This window comes from Dipteris shenzhenensis, chromosome 9 (assembly GCF_047967505.1).
Source record: "Dipteris shenzhenensis isolate YYH24624 ecotype China chromosome 9, Dip_SZ_1.0, whole genome shotgun sequence".
Classification (NCBI taxonomy): domain Eukaryota; kingdom Viridiplantae; phylum Streptophyta; class Polypodiopsida; order Gleicheniales; family Dipteridaceae; genus Dipteris; species Dipteris shenzhenensis.
In genome coordinates this window covers 44,589,045-44,612,089 of record NC_141604.1, presented here as the reverse complement: position 1 = coordinate 44,612,089, position 23,045 = coordinate 44,589,045, and the positions used below count along the sequence as shown (strand labels likewise).

At 41.9% G+C, this 23,045-nt stretch overlaps 1 protein-coding gene across 1 annotated transcript; it reads left to right on the top strand.

Moving 5' to 3' along the window:
* The first annotated feature begins 11,375 nt into the window (after positions 1-11,375).
* Positions 11,376-13,830, top strand: LOC147898701 (putative LRR receptor-like serine/threonine-protein kinase At2g16250). Its single transcript, XM_087379738.1, has 2 exons — positions 11,376-12,365; positions 12,564-13,830. The coding sequence occupies exons 1-2, from the start codon at positions 11,698-11,700 to the stop codon at positions 12,961-12,963; spliced, it is 1,068 nt and encodes a 355-aa protein (XP_087235864.1). The 5' UTR covers positions 11,376-11,697; the 3' UTR covers positions 12,964-13,830.
* Positions 13,831-23,045: the final 9,215 nt, after the last annotated feature.

Genomic DNA, 23,045 nt, shown 5'->3' with positions numbered 1-23,045 from the left:
CAAATCATTGTAGCTCCAAAAGATCAATCTAAGACTACCTTTATTATAGAATGGGGTGCTTATGCAACCTAATTGATGCCTTTTGGTTTGAGAAATGCACCATCAACCTTTCAAAAGTTCATGGTAGAGACTTTTAGAGACTATCTGACTGGATTTATAGCCATTTATCTAGATGATTTCTTTGTGTACTCTACAAATAAAGACCATCAAAGACTATCTGACTAGATTTATAGCCATTTATCTAGATGATTTCTTTGTGTACTCTACAAATAAAGACTATCTATTCTTTAGAAAAAGTATTTTAGCAATGCAGGCAAGAATAAAATTTTCTTAATCCAGCTAAGAGTGTTTTTTGTGCCCAAGTTGGTATTTTTATTGGGCATGTGATTTTTCAAGATCATATCCGAACCAAACCAAGTAAAATTCATGCCATTTAGCAAATGCCAGAGCCTGAGAATCTAACCCGATTACGTTCTTTTATGGGCTTTATCAGTTTTTACAGGCGTTTTATCAAAGATTTTGCCAAAATTATAGCTCCATTATATGAATTAACTAAGAAGTGTGCCAAGTTTGAATGGACTACTCAGTTGTCTGTTGTATTTCATGACTTGAAAAGTTGAGCTGCAGCTACACCCATATTAAGGCAACCTAGATGGGATTTCCATGTGCATGTTGATACCTGTAATATTCAATAGGAATTATATTGGCATGACTAGATGGACTCTTGGATTATCTAGTATGTTATTCCAGTTAGTTGATGACACCTACAGAATCTAATTATAGCACTATTGAGCATGAAGCTCTAGTCATGATATTCAATGTGCAAAAATTAAGGCATTATTTACTCAGCAATTCCTTTGTTTTCTATGTTCAGGCCTTTCTTTTTTTAATCAAAACGACTGTCATTCAAAGGTGCCTTATGCATTGGATGTTACTATTATAGAAGTTCAATTTTAAGATTATTCATAATCCTGGTAAAACGCATGTGGGAGTCGAATTTTTTCTCAACTACCTGCACCCAAGGCTAATTAAGTTCTTACTAAGCTTTCACATGCCAAGCTCTTTGCAGTTGATTACTATGAACATGAGTATGTTGAATTGAAGGATTATTTATCTCATGGAACATTTCTTGACAGTATGCCGAGAGATAGACGCAGGCAATTAGCCTTGAAGGCTTGGAAATTCACCTCAAATGGTGGGCATCTTTATCATCAGTGTGTGCAGATGGTGTTCTGCACGTCGATGGATTTTTCCACATGAACATGATATAGTCTTGCAAGAAACTCACTTGGGACCGTCTGGTGGACATTTCCAAGGAGAATTGATAGCTCTAAAAGTCTTGCAGGTAGGGCTATGATGGAAAACTTTATTCAAGAAAGTTTAGACCAAGTGTGTGCAATGTGATGTATGGCAATGTACTAGCCATCTTTTTCCCAATCAGCCTATGCAATTGAAAACTACTCATCCTTGGGAAGCTTTCCAAAGATGGGGATTGGACTTTGTTGCTCCTTTCAAACCTACCAACTTTACACATAATAAGTAGATTGTGGTTGCTACTGATTATGCTACCAAGTGGTTTGTACTGATTACATAGAATAAGTATATTGTGGTTGCTACTAATTATGCTACCAACTGGGCAAAAGCTAAGGCACTCCAGGATAACTAGGCTTGAAGCACATCTAAGTTTGTATTTGAAAATATAGTTTGCAAATACGGCTACCCAATATAAATTTTTAGTGAAGGGCCACACTTTTTGAGAATGAAGTCATGTAGTTACTGAATAATAAATTCAAGTTTATGCCTACAACTTACTATGGATGAGGTAATAGAGAATCTAAATCTACAAATAAGAGTCAAATTAATCTTGAACAAGACAGTGTAGTGATTGGGATACTAAACTCCATGCTACTCTATGGGCTTATATAGTAGCATTTAAGGTCACCACTAATGTAGCTCCATTCAGAATGGATTTTGGTTTGGAAGCGGTAGTGACCTTGGAATTTCTTATTCCCAGTCTCTGAGTGACAGTTGAACATCACTTAAATGAATCCAAGGCAATCAAGGGGCAATTGCATCAGCTAAGCCACATGTATGAACTAGGCCTTTGAGAAGCCTGGTCACAACATGTGATTTAGAGGAGAAAGAAAGCATGGCACATGTGATAGGCATATTGTGCCTAAATACTTGAAAAAGGATGTATACAAGTAGCTGTCGAAGCTCGTTACCTGTCAGCATGGATTGCTACTTTGAATGTCTATGCACTTGGTTCTAAGGGCTTCTATGCTCAAATGACAATCCACTCAATTTTCCAACTTGCTCTTTTAGCATGTCTATCCCAAATAGGATCACCAAATGTTGACAGTCTTCCCTCTTACCTTGTTTGACCAATAAACCTAGCAAATCCATGCACAATGAAAAGCGACCATACTTGTGATTGCAAACCCCAACAACATCCATGTCGCTCGTGACTACATCCTAAAAAATCCACCAGATAGAGGAGGTCTTGTCACTATGATATGGTACACCCGTGAATGACGTCCATGTGGCTCGTGGCTACAATGTGGCAAAGTAGTGTGATGGGAGATCTCGAGATTTAAGGGTGGAAGGTAGTCTTCTCGACATCTTTTTTAGGCTACAAGCTTGTGTAGTATGTCTTAATCTACATCAATGAGAGTTAACTAGTATTTTCTATGTTCTTGTTGAGAAGGAAGCTATGCTTGCCAATTTGTAGAGCCTTTAGTTAGTCATCTTTAATGGGACCTTTGCAATAGTAGCAACAAACTTGGTCAAGATTAGCCACTACCAGTCTGTCTTAATAGAAGGTTGTTTTGGTCTTGCATGGTGTCGATCTCTTCAGTGCTCTTCTAGTATTTCATTTTGGGTCTTTGACAGAGTTGCATATCTTTGCTATTTCAGGTGGTGAGAGTTTTGGGTTTGAAGGTCTTCTCAGTTTTGTGGGTTGGATAATTGTAAGATAAATTAAATTGAGTGACTTGGTTGATTCTTGCAATGTATCTTCTATCATTTTATGCGACAATGTCTATGAGTGTTGCATGCATTCAAATCTATAGCAACATGATTGCCTAAAATTCACCATGAAGTACTTATATCACATGATGAAATAAAATATGTACGGTGTATGTGAGCATCATGTTGTATTTGTAAACTACTTATTTCACATATTAAAATAAAATATGTCTGGTAGATGACAAAATATCACGATGACTACATCTATTGTGAGGCATGATAAAGGGTCTAACCTTAGTTCGATTGAAAAAATGGTCCTTTCTTTTATTCTTATCAAATTTTTATGATTGAGGAATGTTTTTTAAATTAAGATGATGCTTAAAAATTCCCAAGCTCACTTCTTCAACAAAATCTATAGTTTCAATGGGATAAAGAACTTAGTAAAACCTATAAATAGCTTAAGGAATTGGTGGGTTCATTAATCACGATTTCGCCTTTGTTGCCCTAACTTTGAAAAACTATTCATCGTGCCTTGCTTCCTCCTTGCTTCAAGTAACATTCATAAAGTATATACCACCCCCAAACCAATTGTTTGCAAACAATAAAGAAGGTTTTGTTAATGTGCGTGGATTTTATTAATCAAAACTAAGCCAACATTTTGCCTTATGCCCTTCACATCTAGAGAGAAATGATATGAAGTTCCACTTGCATTAGCTCTTTTCGAGTTTTGTAGGGGACCTCATGATCCAACTTTCCTACCTAAACTCTAAAAAATGTCTTCTTAATATTTATGAAAATATGCCATAATTGCTTACAACATTTGTAAGATTACCAATGAGCTCTTAGAATTGCAATTCTCAAAACCTTGTGGACTACACAAACAAATAAATCAAAGAGTACAACAAAGGTAGTGTAGAGGTACCATATGATCAAGTGATACTACCACATATTAAGAGAAATAATCTCAAATTTGAATCTTTCATGCAGAGGTGGTTGGGTCCTTATAAAGTCATATTCAAATAAACACATATGAGGTTTGATCATTGTCCAATATAATGAATTTACAGGCTCTTAACATGAAGCCCTTCCATGCTCCATTTGGTGGGGGAGGGAAGTGTGATGTGATGACTCATATTGGTGATTCCAATTGGTGATCAAAAGCTACCTTAAAGATGAGTCTCAATAAGATGGACAAGCAATTGTTCCTCTCAATTGTCACCACCTTCTTTGTCATCAGTTTTTTTTGGCATGCTAAAAAAGAAATTCTATTAATTAAAATGCCAAAGTGAATTACAATGCATTATAATGCTAGTCTCTGCACAAAATAGAGCATGCTGACTGAAATCATGAGACATGCTACCACAAAATTGAAGAACCCTGACAACATCCTACTGTACATTTAAAGAGAAAGACGATGGAAAGGGAACACGCTCACATATAAGGGCATTTTGAGCATGCTAAATGGATCTGATGTGACAACCGCATGGATTAAATTCTAGAATTTGAGTTGTGGAGCTCTGTCATGTGGCCTCGATCACCCAGCAAAGCAGTTTTCCATTGCAACTCCACAAAAACATGATGTTGTATAACGCTAAATGGATCTGATGACAACCGCATGGATTACATTCCAGAATTTGAGTTGTGGAGCTTTGTCATGTGGCCCCGATCACCTAGCAAAGCAGTTTTCCATTGCAGCTCCACAAAAACACGATGCTATACTAGCCAATTGCCAATGAAAGTCTGGACAAAATGGATGTCGAGGCAGCTCCAAAAAAGGTAAAAATGAGATTCCATAGCAATGCGGCACAACAGACACAATGGGGAAATGTCATTCCACTATTTAGACAGCATGCGTGGGTAACGTGCAGACAAGTAGCCACCACAGAGAGAAATAAAGAATATTTGAAGTAGTAGAGTCCCATACCCGATGAAGGCGCATGTCCCAAATAGCAATTGAATCTCCAGGAGCAAATGCCAACCACGAAAGTTGAACCTATCAAGCAATACTGGAAAGGTCTGAAGAAGATTGAAAATTTCGAAGCTAAAAATGACTAACACTTTTCCCATATTCATCCACCCATAAAGAAAGATCAGAACAACCCATGCAAGTAGAACTAGTGGGTCAGTCCTCATGCACAGAAGAAAGAAAAGCACGCATGAAATCAGACTCCTTAGTCAAGAGTTTATAATGTTGAATGAGAGTTTCGAGTGCAACCCATGAATGTCAAATTTTAGACTAGGTAGCCAAGCCGCGCAAATACAGTCTTTTAGAGATCCTCGGGCTCACTGTGACAGGCGGGATATAGGTGTAGAATGGAAAGTGATTGATGAGGGAAAGAGAAGCGTCACTTGTAACCTTAGTGGCACCCTGCCAAGAGCACCAACTGAGAGCACGCTTCCAAACCACGATCAAACTTTATAGAAGAGTAGAAGCCAAAATTTTAACTGGAAAGGGGCAGAAGAGCGACTCTTGCTAGTGTCCGTGAAAGCCCAACACACCACTTGTTTGAATGAGGTATTGAGTGATGATAGCCCATTGTCGTGCAGAATGTAGCTGAACCTTTGTCATCATTAAGTTTATCATGTTGTTTGTTTAGCCATTAAGTTTGTCATGTTGTTTGTTTATCCATTGAGCGAAGGAAACCGAATACCAAATTCTGTTTCATGAAGTGACGTAAAAGTTGATGCAAAGACACTTGAGTAGCTTCTCTCAGAGTTAGCGCACATGATGCCAAAGATGCACAGCTAATGGAGGGTTTAGACGGTGGCACATTTTTCGAGAGGGAGTTGAGGCATGGTTGGTTCTGAGATTTGCAACTCCAAAATAGAGGGTGCCATTTGTAGCACTAGAGCATGATTTCCCTAGCCAATAGAAAGCTGCCATCTGGTCCTGGCCATGGATTACAGTGCTTTCAATGCTCAAAAGCTGGTACAGATTTGGATAGGCAGGCCAATCAAGATCACCTAGCTCACATTACGAGAGGTCCCTGCATGTACATATAGCTCCCTTTCAAACGAGAGAGACCTCCCTTAAATGCTTCAAACGAGTGGAGGCATTTAGGCATGTGAACAAAATCACGATTGGGCACCAGCTGTGCTTTTTCCTCTGGTGTGCACTAAGCCTCATTATAAGCCCTTTGCAAAGGCAACATGATATCAAAATTTATTTCATGAAGTGACTTAAAAGTTGATGTTCATTATCTTATGTCATTATACCTAGGAGCCCTAGGCCCTAGCTAGCTAGGTGGGAGGTAAAATCATACTGTATGGGCAAAATAGGTCAAAGGTGAGGCAAATTAAGAAGCACGGAGAGCCAAGTTCTGTGACGCGTGTCAAGCGTTGAATCCACAGAGCTTTTTGGCAAAAAGTGACGGCATCAGTAAGTACCCACAAAGACAAATACATTAAGTATCTTTCCAATCGTCCTTTGAGGGGAAATAAATAGCAATTCTGCACATTGCCATCGTACCGCACAATTGCTGCTTCGACAGCTTTTCCTTAGTTTATGCTGTCAAAGAAAGAACGGAACGGATTTCAAAAACATGGAGCGCCAGGTCCTCAATTTGTCTGATTTGTCTCTAACCTTTCCGGTCGTCCTTTAAGCATTCCTTTGGATCGGACTCTACAATTGTTGACTCCCGCCGCACGGTTGATCCTGCCAAAAGATGCCTTCGTTTACCACGCCCCTGGGGATCAGATCTCAAGAAGGTGGAAAACGCAGCGCCAACCTTTTCCATTCGTGTCATTTTTACAATTTTTAAAGCAAACGAAGAAGACTATGGAAATTCGGCAGGCGGCATTTGTTGTTGCACTTGGAAATTTGGTAAAGATAAACTGTTGTATTTGTGACGATTGGAAATAAGAGATGACGGAAGAGTGGCGATTTTAAGGTGAGGACCATGCAGGAAAAGGAAGATTGCACGCTGAAAACGCGAGCGTATCTGATAGTTCCGCCTAAATCGGAAATGGATTACGAGAGAGAAAATTCGTCTGTGATAATGCAAAGTGGACGCTGATGTTGGGCGATGAAAGAAAAGGATGGGGGTCCGTTAAAGCGTCGACCAAGGAGAGGAAGTGGATGAGAATGTGGCGATTTGTGTTTGCTTAGAGAAGATCGGGGGGGACGACGGGCAGCGAAAGGGATGAAAAGATTCATGAAAGCGAGGCGTCAAAGAGCAAGGATAATATGGGCGACGGGGTCCAATGAAAATCGTATTGAGATTTGAAACGAACCAAAACGAAGCACGTCGGTGTTTTCTACGTCCAACAAATCAACGTCGAAAATCCACGACGGGTGTCGGACGTTTTTACGTAACGTCCAAAAGTTTCCGTCAACGATTCAATTCAATCAAAGGAAAATGGGTGCTTTCAATTTTATCTCATCCTATCCTATGTGTACAAAAGGAAGTATGGTCTCAATCTCATCCTATCCTATGTATACAAAAGGAAGTATAGGTTGGGTGCTTTCAATTTTATCTCACAAAGATGGATCTCGAGCATGTGTTCGCCTCCTCAAAAGGATTGTCTTGGTGTCCAGATCTCTGCAAATTTCGAGCATAGGTTTGCCTTGGAGTTCAAGAAGGCTTGCAACTTTAGCCCACTCAAAAGACCTTTCTCTCACCCAACCAATGGGATCTAGTGTGAGTAAATATTTCCATTTCCTCCAACCCAAAATGAAAACAAGATTAACCACCTTGACAAAAGTACACAAGCTACAATTTTGTGTATCTGAATATGGAAATAAACATTTGACATACAAATGAATAATTAGTGTGTTGCTTCAAAAGAAGATTCTTGCTACAAGTTATTGAGGTCAAGACTTGGGCAATATCAATTGACAAGGCCAGAACATTATGGATGAAAATACAAATCCTTACAATATTAAAACCAACTAGTAGTGTTTGTGGGATGACAATAACCCACTAAGAGCAATAACCCACTAAGCTTTTCCCTCAACATCAAGTTAGTTCTAGTGCATGATAGAATGGAGTACCATTCGAAATGGGTAGGTTTAGTTTCATAAAGTTGAATATTAACATAATGATAATATAACAATGAGGCCCTTGGAAAGGGAAGTTGCACCCACCATATTTGAGTGCCTCCCAACTTGCCACACATTTATTCAAGCTCCCCAAGTGGCAAATCTACTTTTGCCTTCTAATGTACCTTTGGCTAAAATTACCCTCATTATTGTTCCTCAGCCTCATCAAACCCTACAAAAATTGACACCCGCTACATATCATGCAACCAAATCATGTACTTGCAGATGTGCTTGGATTTGTAAATGGTGGCCCCAACATGGTTATATTGTACGGAGTACTTGTCATACTTACTTGAGATCGTGGGTCATTGCCCATGGTCCCTTCAAGCTAAGGACAACAGACCTACCATTGTCATCGACTACCACATCTCTCATTATAGAAGCCATGGATTTGCTTGAGATAGCATATGGTACCTTTAAGAGCTACTTGTTTTAGAGTTTAGGTGGTCCTATATCACAGTTAGCCATGCAAACATCTGCAATGTTCACATGAGGGAGGGCAATTGAACATAAGAGTGCCATAACTTTTGGCTCCTCATGAACTGATGAATAATCCATGAATGATATTCCTTACCAAACATTGTCCACCTTATTCAAGATGCCACCATACTATGACTTGCCTAGTAGCTAAGTATCTAGGGAATAAGAGATTTAAATTGGATAAGAGTGTGTGTGTGTGTGAAATAAAACGATTACTAATTTTGACTATGTACACATTGCAACTCTATCAAGTGGCATGAAGTCTTTTAAAGCATGAAGCATGTGTATGCAAGCACTAGATGACAATGCTAGATTTTGAGTTTTATACAAGCATCTTACACATAGTTACTATGATGCCTAGAGGTTTGAAAAATAATCAAGTTGAAGATCCTCAAACTACATCAATATATTGTGCACAACAAGGCCATAAGCTACAACATTGAGGGAACAGTCTAAGTATCACTCCATAAAGAGTGGTTGCAAAGAATAGAATATAATAGCATGATCTTTTCTCAGATAGGTTATCGAGTATTGATTATATACCCTTTATGATATGTGTTCAAGTCTTGCTTGTTTAAAAATCAACTATAGTTCTTGCATGTTTATAGATACCATACATTGCATGATAATTCACCCTATTGATCCCATCTTCAGTAATCTAGCCCCTTTAATTCAAGAGTAATTACTCCCCACTCCCTCACCCCCAAGTAAAAGTGCATCAAACTCTAGAAAGTAATCCTATTCTGAATGCATATGCATGTAGCCTGCCTTCTCCTTGAAAAGGCTCCCTCGGATGGTAAAAAATAGCCTAGTCCAGCTAGCTACTTGCGTTTCTAATGAATCTGACAACTAGAAATTCTAAGAATAAGTGTGTTATATCTTCTATTCCATTATGACAAGGGTGATAGTGAATATAAAGATCAAGCCATTTTCCCATGTTATTCTAGATGGAAAATAGTGTCTATGAGCCTAGGAAGTCAAATTGAGAGAAACAAGTGGTTGCAGGGATGTGAGATAGGCAAGTGTGTACATAGCCATGTAGAACATATTCAACGTATGTTGGGTAGTGCGAGAGACTCATGGATAGCTACGGGTGGGCCCCCAACCACCCAATTTGCAATTGCAAATCAAAAGCATAGTGGTAGGTGCATGAGGTGGTATGGAATGGACTTTCTTGGGAGGGAAGTCCACGGCTAAAGATGAGCATTTGGAAGGTTGCAAGCCATTTTTTGAGGATCAAGAAATTAGTGCAACCTACCCTATTCCTTCACATGAAGTGTGTAAAAGGGGGTTGGTAATTTTTGGCATTATTAAGCATGATTTGTGTGGTTATTGCATTGAAGATTCTAATTTTGTAGTTGTGGTGCTTGAAGTCGGGAAGGGAGAGAAATTTCCAATTGGGAAATGTAGCCACACCTCATTGAAAAGATTAAATCTCAAGAGATAGTGATGTGTAGAACAAGTTCATATTGTTACAAAAAAACTTCAAGTTTTCAAATTTAGTTGAGAGATTTTAAAAATTTCTCATATTTAGTGCCTTAAAACAACATGTGAGCTGGAAATTTGAAGGATTCTATACAGACGTAAAACTTCTCACTGTTTTACTCTCGGCGCACGGCGACTTGTAGGGGGAGCAAGAAAACTTAAGTTTGGGGAAGGAGATTAACTGATTTGAAAGGAAGGGACCTCCTGAGTCCTCCAATTTCATGCTCTTGTTTCAAACGATTCTTGCTGTACCGTTTTGATAAAAAACACTGTAAAGTGCGATATGTATAATGCGATGCATTGCGTTGGCAAGCCAATTTTTTCTTCCCTGGTACATGAACGTACTCTACAAGGAACGACAATGATTTGCGACTGCAGCTAAAGTCGAGCTACAGTAGTAGGAAAGTACGCACAGCACTCCGCCTTGGTCGCGAATTAAAGGTAGTGCGCACGAGTTCCTCGTCTGTTGTCCACTTTCTACTCGTCAGCAGATTCAGCACCTTCAGTCAGTAACCCATTGTCCCTTACCTACGTATGGGACGACTCCTTATCCATACTGCCTGCTGCGACAGATACGTAGTTTGCCAAATTCTACTATGCGTAGTTTGGAAATTGTACCTATCTGGCTGCTATATTGCCTGCTGAATTCCACCATGCATAGTACAATTCTATTACATGGTAGAAATCTATAGATGCGTAGTTTGGGAATCCTACTATATGTAGTACCTTATGTATGCTATAATAAACGGATAGTATCTTATGATATCTTACGGGCAAAAGCATCTGCTAGAAATGCATACTCTAGGAAGTATGCTGCCAGAAATACGTACTATGGGATTACGACTGGTGCGCGGCTGGCTGCTGGTGTAGTGAAATACGTACTATGGGATTACCACTGGTGCGCGGCTGGCTGCTGGTGTACGTGTTAAAAGCGTAGAGTATCTTACACCTATTTTTCCACTGATCGTACGTATATGTGGTAGAACCGACTCCTGGATAAAAGAGTAGCATGGGATCATGGATGACTAGCACTAGTATTTTGCTGCTTTGTTCATCACCTTATTGTATCTGCCTTATACTTGCTATACATGCGTAGTTTTGCTTGTTTGCTCGTGAATTCTTTACTCCTACGGGATGAGATGTCTGAGTTCCCTGCTTCTTTGCCTTTCATAGTGGAAGTTCCACTCTGGTAGAAACTGCTTCCTTGCCGTTCCAAACATCCAGATTGCTTAACCCTACCACCTACACCCGTTACACATCTACCACCCGCAAATCAACCTCCTGGCCTGCTGACATTGCCTCCCTTTCTTCGTCCCTCCCTGCTTTTTCTGCCTCCGTTTTCCATATTCCGCTTGACCCACCTCGCCGACTACCCGCCTCTGCGTACGCTTTTTTGCATGCAGCACCGTCGCCTGTCCTGATACGTAAGTCGCAACGATAGCATCTCGCAGGTCTAGATCAGCAACAGAAAAACCCACACCCAGTTATAAAAATTGCTCTGGCTAAGCCATTATTATTTTGCCTATGAATATCATCTATCCTCACTCGCTGCTTCTGCATTGCAAAGCAAGTCAGACGCTGTTGCGCTTCATTCCATCCCAAGTTCCCTTGTCTTGACGAGTTCTCTTTCGTTGCCCTTCACCACATTTCGTTGAGGCTGTAGATTCATCTCCCCGTTGCCAGTTTCCCCGTTGCAATTTCCCTCATATCAGCAGAAAGTGAGTATGGACAAAGCGAACCTCCAACTTCTCATATTGACAATATTTGGAATCTCAGGTTTTTTTTTGTTTGTCCTACTTCTGGTTTTTTATGACCTCGACCATCATGATGAAGAGGAAAGTACAAAGCAAAAAGTTGTAGACAACGGCAAGTCGACTACAGAGAAAAGATTATGCTGCGCTTCCAAAGAAGAGATAAGCTGCGATACGTCGAAGTTGCCCATTGTATTAAGGGACATTCCGTTCCTTCACCTCAAAGCTGCAACGGGCGACTTCTGCGAATTCAATCTGCTACAGGCAGGGCACTCGGGTAACATGTACCTGGGTGCACTCGACGGACCGAAGCTTGCCGCGGTGAAGCGTTTTGAGCCCCATAAAACAGACATTGATTATTATGGGGCGGAATTAGACGTCTACGGCAGGGTTCCCAATCATCACTACTTTGTGCCATTATTGGGATATTGTGCAGAGGGACAAGAAAAGCTTCTTGTATACAAACATATGTCGAACGGAGATCTTGCAACTGCACTGGCCATATCACGCAGCTCCATAGATTCAGAGGATGAAGCTTCTGGAAGGGAGCTCCCCTGGATTGTACGCTTGAAAATCGCAATCGGCGTGGCGGAAGCATTGGTCTTCCTACACCACGGATGTCAACCTGCCATTGCGCACAGGTAGTATACTTCTGATCTAACGTGGTGAAAAGCGCCCAAACACCGAAGTTTCAAATAAAACAACGTGCCTTTCAATTCCGGCAATCCTCCGCGTTTGGTTTTCTTTTGTGAAGCCACTGGATAGATTACCTTCGTAATTATGATACAAGACAAACCAGTCACTTCGAATCTGATTAATTGCGTTGCTTTTGCCTACAGAGACCTAAAGGCAAGCAACATTTTCCTGACCAAGACCTTTGATATCAAGCTTGGAGGCTTGAGCGAAGCTGAAAGCCTGGAGGAAGGTTCAATGCCTGTTTATGACGTGTACTGCTTTGGCAAGGTCTTGCTGGATCTGATATCAGGGTTAAACGTCAGTGGTTCTATCGATTCCTTGACCAAAGCATGGATGCTAAAAGCTCTCCCACTCATTAGCATGCAAACAAAGGATTCGTTTCTTGAATTAACAGATCCTTCGATGATTTTGGATGAGGATTTGGAGAAGGAGGTACTCGGAGTAGCGTTACTTGCGAAGGCTTGTATGGATACAAATATTCTGCAGAAGCTGTCAATGATCACGGTTCTAGATTGCTTAAGAAATCCCCAGCATCTCAGCTAACGAATACCACCAACAACTTGTGAAATTTGAGTGGGGGGGTAGGTTATTTTGTTAACTCCAGTGAGGATGGGGAGTCTTTGCAATGCAAGGGTTTTTTGGGTTGAGCTGCAACTTCTTTAATTCGAAGATGGTTCTGATCTAAGACTTCCTATTAAGTCCACTCTCCGGAAAAATCAAGGTGGAAGTGTCCCGCTCTACCATGTGCAATTCTGCTGCATCTTTTGCAGGTCGCAGCTTAGGATTGCATATGGTGCGATACCCGAGCAATGCAGTAGTTGTGCAAGATAGGGCAGCCTCGCATAAGGTGCACATACGGCAAAAACGGGAGCTGGAATGAAGCTCTCAGTCCGATGCCAGTGCAGGTGCAACATGCAACTTGCTAAGGATTAACAATTGAAACGGCTTCTCGTGCTCCGTTCCGGACTTGGAGTTTCAACTTTCGACGATCCGTCGACGGCAACGGACCAGTTCCCGAGGCCACACACAGAGGGTGCACAAAAAGAGGGGACTCACTGTTTCGAAAATGCTTTACTTTTGGCCGCAGGAGCACTATCCATGTAACTGAATCATGCCCAAGAGATTTTCTGCATCGTAAAGCCAAATGCGGGCTTGCAAGCTTCGATCCATATTCCATAGGTAGACGAGCACACACACCAATCACGAATCTCATTGTCTGCGCCCACTAATCGTGGACAAAATCTTGACATCTGCGGCGTTTTGTATCCTGTCAACTCATCTTGCTTCCTTAAATGTGTGGTTCATCTTTGATTTCCGAATTGGGAAAACAATGTCCACACATTCTTCTTTTCCAAGTATTTCCTACGTACTCATGCTCATATCATAAGCTACATATTCAAGTTTCTTTTCGTCTTTGTTATATTTTGTAATGTAATCTACCTACCTATTATTATTATTATATTATAATACGTTATAATAAACTATTGAATCTAGGATTGCTAGATTATATTTTTTTCCTCAATAATTTTTTCTGAATGGAACTTTGGATGCATGGATGTTTGCATCCCCACTTCTATCTCTCTTCCATATGATTCGAAGTGGAAATATTCTCGACCATCGTATCCCACACATCTATTTCAAAAATATCTTGTCTTATATCTCTATGTCATCTTTCTCTATTATAGTTAGACTCCTCAAAAGAATGTTACGCATGCTTTGCTATGTTAACAAGGGAACTATTTTGCCCATTGGGATTGGACCCTTTATGGACCATTGGATGCATAAATCTCATCGAATGCATATGCTTGGGCAATCATAATCTTTGTAACCTCTCTTGTCATTCATAAAGTATGAAATATGAACTACATTCTCAAACAATAAATAGAATATCAATGCCTAATCGACATTATCATCAACGAAATAATAAAATTCCAAACACATTTGACTGAGAATCATCTCGTGAGCCATAGTGGTGCTCAAAAACACCTTCATAATAGCTCTCTAGAATTTCCATTGATATTGAGACTCACTTTGTTGTGAGCCTTCTCATTTAAAAATCTCGAAAGGTATACAAAATCTCCCATACTTTTAAAATAATAATAATAATAAATGTCGAGTATATTAGGAGGGTGGTCAGCCCTGGCAAAAAAAAAGAGACCTTTTATACAAAAATTGGCCTAAGAATAGACTGTTTGCCTCACGCATACGCTACAAGTAGCATCGGAGGCAGGAAGAAGGGGGCTAGCCACCCATTGATCCCGCTCTAACTACCAACAAGTATCTCCACTGTGAGCCAAGGAAGAACTTTGCCATGAGGCCCGAGTTTTAGATGGCCGACTCCACTCTCGCCCAAAGACTTCTAAAGACCACACAGTTTCACATTAGGTGGCAGACCACCTCAGTCGATTTGCCCCAGAGAGGGCAGCAGGGGTTTATCGAGAACCTCTTGGCAAGCTTACCCCGCATAGGTAGCCACCACTGGTTCAGGATTTTCCACACAAGGAAACTGGCTGTACCTGCTGCGCAATCTTTCCAAATTCTGTTAAGTCGATCCTTCCACCATGCTTTCCCTCGCCAAAGCGGCCATTTACGATTTAGGTCAGGGAACAGGGATTGGCCCTCCATGAGATGGTTGTAAACAGATTTAGCCGACAGCTTGTGGAAGCATTGCCTTCCCAAGGTCAACTGGTTCACATGCCATCTGGAGGACGGGCATGTATTAGTTGGCCACCATTGGGGAGGAGAATCTAGGACAACACGGACCGTTTCCCCATCATTCAGCCGGAATCTCTGCTTCCAGAACATCAAAAGAGAGCCAGTCTGCCTTTTTGGCATCCCAGCAATCAGATCAAGAGTGGATGCCCTTCTTGGAGACGTTCCTAGCTCTCACTAAATCCATCACAGCAAATGGATCGCCACCTCTTTGCAGGGTGGGACTCCACCAAATATTCTCGACTAGGCTTGCACTATCCCCTTAGCCCCGGTTGTCCTTTCCAAGAAAGGCAACCAATGGTTTCTTTCCATGCCACCACCAAGCTGGCCACAAGATCCGAACCCACAATGGCGATGGGGAACATTGAAAATAGGTGGTCATACCAAGAGAGCTCCTTCCAAACACTCGCCCCCTTGCTTCGATTTTGGCCAATGAAGGCTTTCATAATTTCAATCCATGGCGTGTGCTTTTCTAGCATTTAGGGCAGGAGCTTAGCAATTAGGAAGACTTTTTTGATCCTAATGTCTGGAAGACCCAGACCCCCATCAAGCTTTGGGGCTTTGATAGCTTCCCAAGGGATTGAATGCATTTTTTTCTTACCACCTTCTTCCGCCCAAATGAACCCCCTGAAGATTCGTTCTATTTCCATCCAATGCGATTTCTTAAAATTCCAAATGGAGGCAACGTACGTCGTCAAAGCTATGAGGATATGCTGGACTACAATGACTCTGGCATTCCATCTTAAGCAAAGGCCTTGCACTTCTTCAACTTTTGCTTGACTATGCTTTTGAACAAGTCAAATCAATGGCAGAGGGTCAGGGAAACACCTATCGGGGCCCCCAGATATCGAATCACCATATCGTGGGGTACTATTTGCATCTGTAGATTAGAAAGCCAGTTGGGGGGGTCGTGATTGGCCCGGATCAGGAAGGTCTTGTTCTAGATTGTGATTGACCCTAAGGTGACACTGAAGGACTTGAGAGTACTTAGGAGGGAGGAGACGCTCGGCTCATCCTCCACTGAGTAGGCCAGGATGTTATCAGTAGAGCGAACACTTGGGAGGTGAACTGGGTACAATCTAGCACATAGCTAGAGGCCATGGAGAGGGCCCTCCAAAGAAGTCCACTTGATCATGTGGATGAGAGGAACGGAGCCAATGGAAAACAGCAGGGGGCCAGGGGGCAGCCGTGCCTTATAGATCTCATGACGAGGAAGTTGCCGACCGTGCCACCGTTTACACATAGAACTACTGAAGCGTTGCCAAAGAGACTAGTTACCATACGAATGAAGCCCAAACCGAATCCGAGTTGCTCAAGCACCTTGGTTATTAGGAAGTCCCAGCGAACCCTACCATAGGCTTTGTCGAGGTCAAACCCAAAGAAGGCAATCTATTGAGAAGAGACTAGGGCATAGTCGATGGCCGTGGAGACGTTCAAGATGTTCTTGCAGATGTCCTTGCCTTTCACAAAATTGTTCTGCTCACGATCGACTATCCCGATGCAGACGTCCCTAATCCTGAGTGCTATAGCATTTGCGACTATCTTGTAGGAGGTGTTGAGCATGGTGATTGGCTTCCAGTCCAATCCGGCTAGGCCTCTTGGGGAAGAGCTTCATTAGCCCTTCGACAGGGTGATGACAGAAATGAGCATTTATTTATGGTACATCACATGACCAATTCTGTGACAAGTGCATAAGAAAGTAATGATGTGTGGTATGTTGACTCAGGTGCATCAAACCACATGATAGGTCATGCAGAATGGATGCAGGATGCAAGGAAAATGGAAAAACCAGGATTTGTGGAGACTGGTGATGATACTACACATCCTATTGTGCAAATTGGTAAAATTCCTTTGTCTATGCAAGATGGGAAAAAGAAATACCTGTCTGATGTATTTCATGTCCCGAATATCACCAAGAACCTGGTTGCTATTGGTCAAATGGTTGAGCAGGGCTTGCAGGCCAGATTTAATTCTCATGGATGCTTTGTTGAGGATATGAAAAATAACGGTTGCTTGATAGCAAAAGGAAAGAAGAAGGGCAGGATATTTACATTGGATGCGGACATGCCTGAATTGAGTGCAGCAATGTTTGCACATGGGACCAGTGTAGTTGGAGATATTGATATCTGGCATAAACGCATTGGTCGTGTTAATGTACATCGACTTAAATCAATGCAGGCCCAAAACATTGTTGCAGGATTGCCTAAATTCAAGGTTGCAGAAATGCATAAGGTTTGTGAAGCCTGTCAATTTGGAAAATAGGCAAGAAAACCATTTCCTTGACATGTTCAAGAGAGTAAGAAGCTGTTGGAGTTAATCCACTCTGATGTGTGGACTACTAAAGCTGCATCTATTGGAGGCTGTCATTATTTTGTCACTTTTATTGATGACTACAGTAGAAAAGTTTTGGGTGCATTTTATGAAAAAGAAAAGTGAAGTGTTTGGGCATTTCAAAGCTTTTAAAGCTATGGTTGAAAAAGAAACAAGCCTACAAATAAAATGCCTAAGGTCAGATGGAGGGGGAGAGTACCTCTCAAATGAGTTTGCAAGGTTCCTGCAAGAGCATGGCATAAAGCAGCAATATTCATGCAGTCATACCCCACAGCAAAATGGACTTGTAGAAAGGAAAAACAGGCATATTGGAGAGGTATCTTGGGCCATGCTAAATGAAAAAGACCTACCAGATTATTATTGGGCTGAAGTAGTTGCTACAATAGTTTACATAATGAACAGGACTCCCACTGTAGCAATACATGGCATGATGCTAGAGGAGATGTATACTGGTAGGAAACCAGATATTTCTCATTTGAAAATTTTTGGTTGCATTGCCTATGTTCATGTGCCAGATGAGTTGAGGTCCAAGTTGGATCCAAAAGCTGAGAAGTGCATCTTTATTGGTTATTCTCTGCAGCAGAAAGGGTATAGATGCTATAACCCTTCTACTCGTAAGTTTACAGTGAGCAGAGATGTTCTTTTTGATGAGATGAGTAGTTGGTATAAACCAGTAAATGTGATTGATGATGTAGATGCACAAAATGGTAATGCTGCACAAAATTTACAGTAGCAGTCACAAAATATTAGTGGACTTGCAATGTCCTCTAGCAGTGGTTCACATACTTCACCATGGACAGGCAGATTGAGATCACGAGAATCTCCTCAAAGCAATGCAGATAGTGGTATGCAGGTATCACGAAAAGGAAAAGAGAAGGTAGATCAGCCCATGTTTGATGTGAATGCAGGTCACTCTTATGTGGATGGTGAATCCAGTGGCTCAGAATAGAGCATTGATGATGAGTTGGGTATTCCTTCTGTTGTTACACATGGAGTAAGGAAGACCAGGGATGTTTTGAGAGCACCTAGAAGTGAGCCTACTTTGCGCAAGTCTACCAGAGCTAGGTATCCTATGGATAGGCTGAAATATGATGGATTTACAGCCACTCACTATGCCTATATGGTCAAAGTGATACAGGAACTAGAACCCACTTCTTTTGAGCAAGCCATGGGAAAAGAAAAATGGGAGAAAGCCATGGATGAAGAAATGGATGCCTTGGAAGCAAATGCTACATGGGAATTGGTGCCTTTACCTAAAGACAAGAATGCAATTGGCTGTAAGTGGGTTTATAAGGTGAAGCACAATGCAGATGGTTCTGTGAACAGATACAAGGCAAGATTAGTTGTCAAAGGGTATACACAGACATATTGCATTGATTATGAAGAAACATTTAGTCCGGTTGCAAGGATGGCAACCGTAAGAGCAGTCATTGCTATGGCTGCATCAAAGGGATGGTCTTTACATCAGATGGATGTAAAGAATGCCTTCTTGCATGGTGATTTGCAAGAAGAGGTCTTTATGGAGCAGCCACCAGGTTATGTTCATGCTATTCATCCTCAATTTGTTTGCAGGCTGAAGAAAGCCTTGTATGGCTTGAAGCAAGCACCTAGAGCATGGTATGACAAGATAGGACAGTATCTTGTCACTATTGGCTTTCAGATTTCCAAGGCAGATTTCTCACTCTATGTGAGAAAAACAGAGAAAGTATTATGCTGCTTGTCATTTATGTTGATGATTTGATCATCACAAGTGATAGTGATGAAGATATCCTTCATGTGAAAATGCTATTGAAGCAAAAGTTTGAGATGAAGGATTTGGGAGAGCTGCGTTATTTCTTGGGCATTGAGGTGATTAGATCACCAAGTGGGATACGGCTCTTGCAGAGGCAGTATGGATTGGACATGCTGTCCAAATATGGGATGACAGGCTGTAAACCTATTTCAGTTCCTTTAGAGTCGAATGTGAAGCTGAGCGCAAATGCAGGTGAGCTTCTGGAAGACCCTACTATGTACCGACGTATAGTAGGAAGTTTGATTTATATGACTATTACCAGGCCAGATTTGAGCTATGCTGTTGGATTGGTAAGTCAATTTATGCAGGTTCCAAGGAAACCACATTTGGATGTGACTAGACGCATACTCAGGTATGTGAAGTCCACATTGCAGTATGGACTATTTTATGAGGCTGGGGATACAGTTGCATGGATACACTGATGCTGATTGGGCTGGTAGTATTTCTGATAGACGATCTACTAGTGGATATGTGTTCTCTTTTGGGAGTGCTGCAATCACTTGGAGCAGCAAGAAATAGCCTACAGTTGCCTTGTCGAGCACAGAGGCTGAGTACAGGGGTGCGGCAATGGCTGCATGTGAGGTAGCTTGGTTACATAAGCTACTTTATGATATGCATCAGATGGGCCAGTTGTCATTTATTGTGACAACATGAGCAATATACACTTGGCAAATAACCCAGTCTATCATGTTAAGCACATTGAGGTGCATTATCAATATGTGTGGGAGAAGGTTTTACTAGGTCTTATTGATCTAGTTTATGTCAGCACAGAGAAGCAGGTAGCTGACATATTCACGAAGGCATTGGGCGCAGAGAAGTTGCGCAATTTTAGAGACCTGCTTGGTGTGCAGGACTTGGGATTGAGCTCGAGGGGGAGTGTTGAGATATCGAGCTCCACTCGTGATATGCCAAGGTGACCGTTGTGCATTTATGTCACCGACTTGTTAGCTGCAGATGCGGTTGGTACACCGCCCATGAATAATAGCTAGATGACAGCTATCCTTTTGTACTCTAGTTCGTGGTTCAGTTAGTATGCCACCGTAGTTACCTGAGTTTGGTTTGAGACCCACAGATACGGTTCTTCTATTTCTTTGTATAAGAGTTCTTTTGGCTTTAACAACTAAGAAGAGGAAAAATATTTTTAGCCTCCACCTTTGTGTGTATTTCCCCATTGTATATGTGACAAAGCCGCAAGTGAGACTCCTTCCTTCTCTCCCACTATCTTCACACCTGTGGCTTTGCCAACCTTGTGAGGATATTTGGCATTATCGACTGATGGTGATTCGTGTTTGACTTGGGTCAACCACTGGAGCACTCTTGGCGATTTTTCCATCTTGGGCTTTGTTATTTCGGAGAAGTGAATGTGGCACTTGCTCTTCTTCTTGTCATATTTGCAAATCTTACTGAGGGCCTCGTGTATGTATTTCTTATGGGAGTACTTGTTTGCAATGACGGGGAGGCTGAAGACATCAGAGCGCACCACATCCACATTGAGGTGGTACATGTGGGGGGTGTCTGTTGCATCGCAAAGAATGCTGACATTGGATTTTGAGTTGTAGGTGTTGATGAATTCCTCGAGCAACTTCATGTCGAGGTGACATGGCAGATAGTCTGCAACGGGCTTGAGGCATGTCATTGCCAAGGATGCTTGTACTTTTGGCTCCTTGAGAGCTTGGTATGCGGCTGCCTTGTGGTAGTAGAGGCTATAATCATTCCTCTCATACACATACTTTTAATGAATTGTGTAGCCATTGAGTTGTTGTAGCCATGTTTCTCCAAGTGGTGAGTGCGTCATGGACCTCACGACCTTGTACTCCCCCTGTGTTGGAGCTAGCATGCATTTCCTAGATGATTTCAGGGGGGGTGGTTGCAACCACTGCTAATTGTTCTTGGGAGGCCTGTTGGGTCGAGATCTCCTCTTCTATTTGAGGCTCCTCTACCAGGATGTTTGATGGCATTTTGATAGTCTAGGAGGGTGTGCTTTGGGATTTAGAAGGACTAGTGGGAAGTGGATTTGGGGGGTGGAGCCCGAGGTCTAGTTCGAATTCGAAGAACTCATTGTCGGGATCCATGGGGAAGAAAGAAGGCAGGTGGGTGATAAACGAGTTAGTAGAGGAGGACGAGGCTAAGGACATACAAAGGGCGGCTGGAAGGTAGTATGGAAAGAGGCAGGGGCTCTGGGAAATCTGGCAAAATTTTGATAGAATTTTGCTATTTTTGCTAAGGCAATGATTCGGGGGGATAGGGTGCCTTTTTATAGTTTTTGGTATCCCAACGGCAGGGGGGTAGAAGAAGGCAATGGGTCAACAGGATGGAAGGAAGGCGGTGAGTCGCAGGGATGGGAGGAAGGCGACAAGTCATTAGGTTAGATGCAAGGCAACAATCCGATAGGATAGCTATAAGGTGATGATCAGGTGGGATAGCCGCTGTAAGTTGAGCCTTGTCACAACCCACCAATGCTTGTGAAACTTCTACTCGAGGAGTGCTAGAATTTATCCTTGTTGGCAAGGCGATTGGTGACGTCGAGAGCTCTGCTCCTTGATGGGATTGCTCGTTTTGGCATGGGACATGAAAGGGTCAAGGACCCCTCCATAGCTTCGGGCTTCCAGGGTTTTTGTTCCCTTTTGAAGTGGATGATTTCGTTCGTTGTTCACAAAATTTTTGGGTCGGGGGCCTGGCCTTGCCCATGTGGAAAGTAGGGGTGGGAGAGTAGTTTGCAACAAGTGGAACTTTGAGCGTATTCATATGGATTTCCTTCTGAGGATCGGACCAGCGGGCACTGGAGACTTTTAGAGCTTTGAGCCTGCCTTCTTTTAGAATTTCCTTACCTCTTGTGGGTGGTTGTACTGTGGGGGAAGTGGAATGAAATTTACATTGTGGAATAAATGCAGTTCTCCCCCATACATGAGAGTTGCAGTTCTAGCTCTCCAGTCAATTTGGCAGTTCATGGCATTGCACCAAGTTCTTCCCAGTATCGTTTGTTTGTCGAGTATCTTTGTGGGGAGAACATCAAAACGAATCTCTACCTCCTGGCGGAAACCAATTAGTTTCAAGTCCACATACCGCAATGTACTTAAGAGTTGACCGTTGATTGCCCAAACTAAAGCAACAATAAAGGTTAGGGTTACCAGTAGCACTTTCCATACTTTGTTGGATATGAAATTATGGCTCGCTCTCGGATCCATGAGTGCCTTTATACTTGTACTTGGACCCTGCAATTGGACACTCAACCTAGCTGGATCTACTATTAGTTTCTCGGTTTTGGCCCTAGGTGTTCTATTGTTGCCTTAAACAAGGTCGTTTGCTTTCGTTGTCTAATTTTGGCATTATGTGCCTTGGCTACTTCGATGGCTTGGCATTTCATTTGAGCTACCTCAACCTTGAGCTCCTTTTCCCTATGTATGGCTTGGAGGATTTGTAGAGTGAGGGGGCCATAGTATCTTTTCAATTTGCTACCATTAAGGTAGCCATCCATTGGCATAACTACCTCCACCCCAAAGGCTAAGCTGAAGGGGGTGTAGTTTGTTGCCACCTTCTAAGATGTTTGGTAGGCCCATAATGCTGCGATGAGCTTGTGCTCCCAGTCAGTATGACTGGCTTTGACTGTGGAAGTTATTATCTTATAGCATGTTTTCTTTGAGCTCTCAGCTAGGCCGTTTACCTTTGGATAGTATGGAGTCAACTTCCTATGTATGATCATGAATTTGCTAGTCAGGATCGCTATGGTTTCATTGAGGAAATGAGTTTCTTGATCGTTGACTAATTCCAAGGGACACCTGAACTGTGTAAT

Excerpts from the sequence above, each read along its gene's own strand:
- LOC147898701 (XM_087379738.1), top strand. The coding sequence starts at position 11,698 with ATGGACAAAGCGAACCTCCAACTTCTCATATTGACAATATTTGGAATC. Across the intron at positions 12,366-12,563 it reads CAACCTGCCATTGCGCACAG|AGACCTAAAGGCAAGCAACA; the intron begins GTAGTATACTTC and ends TTTTGCCTACAG.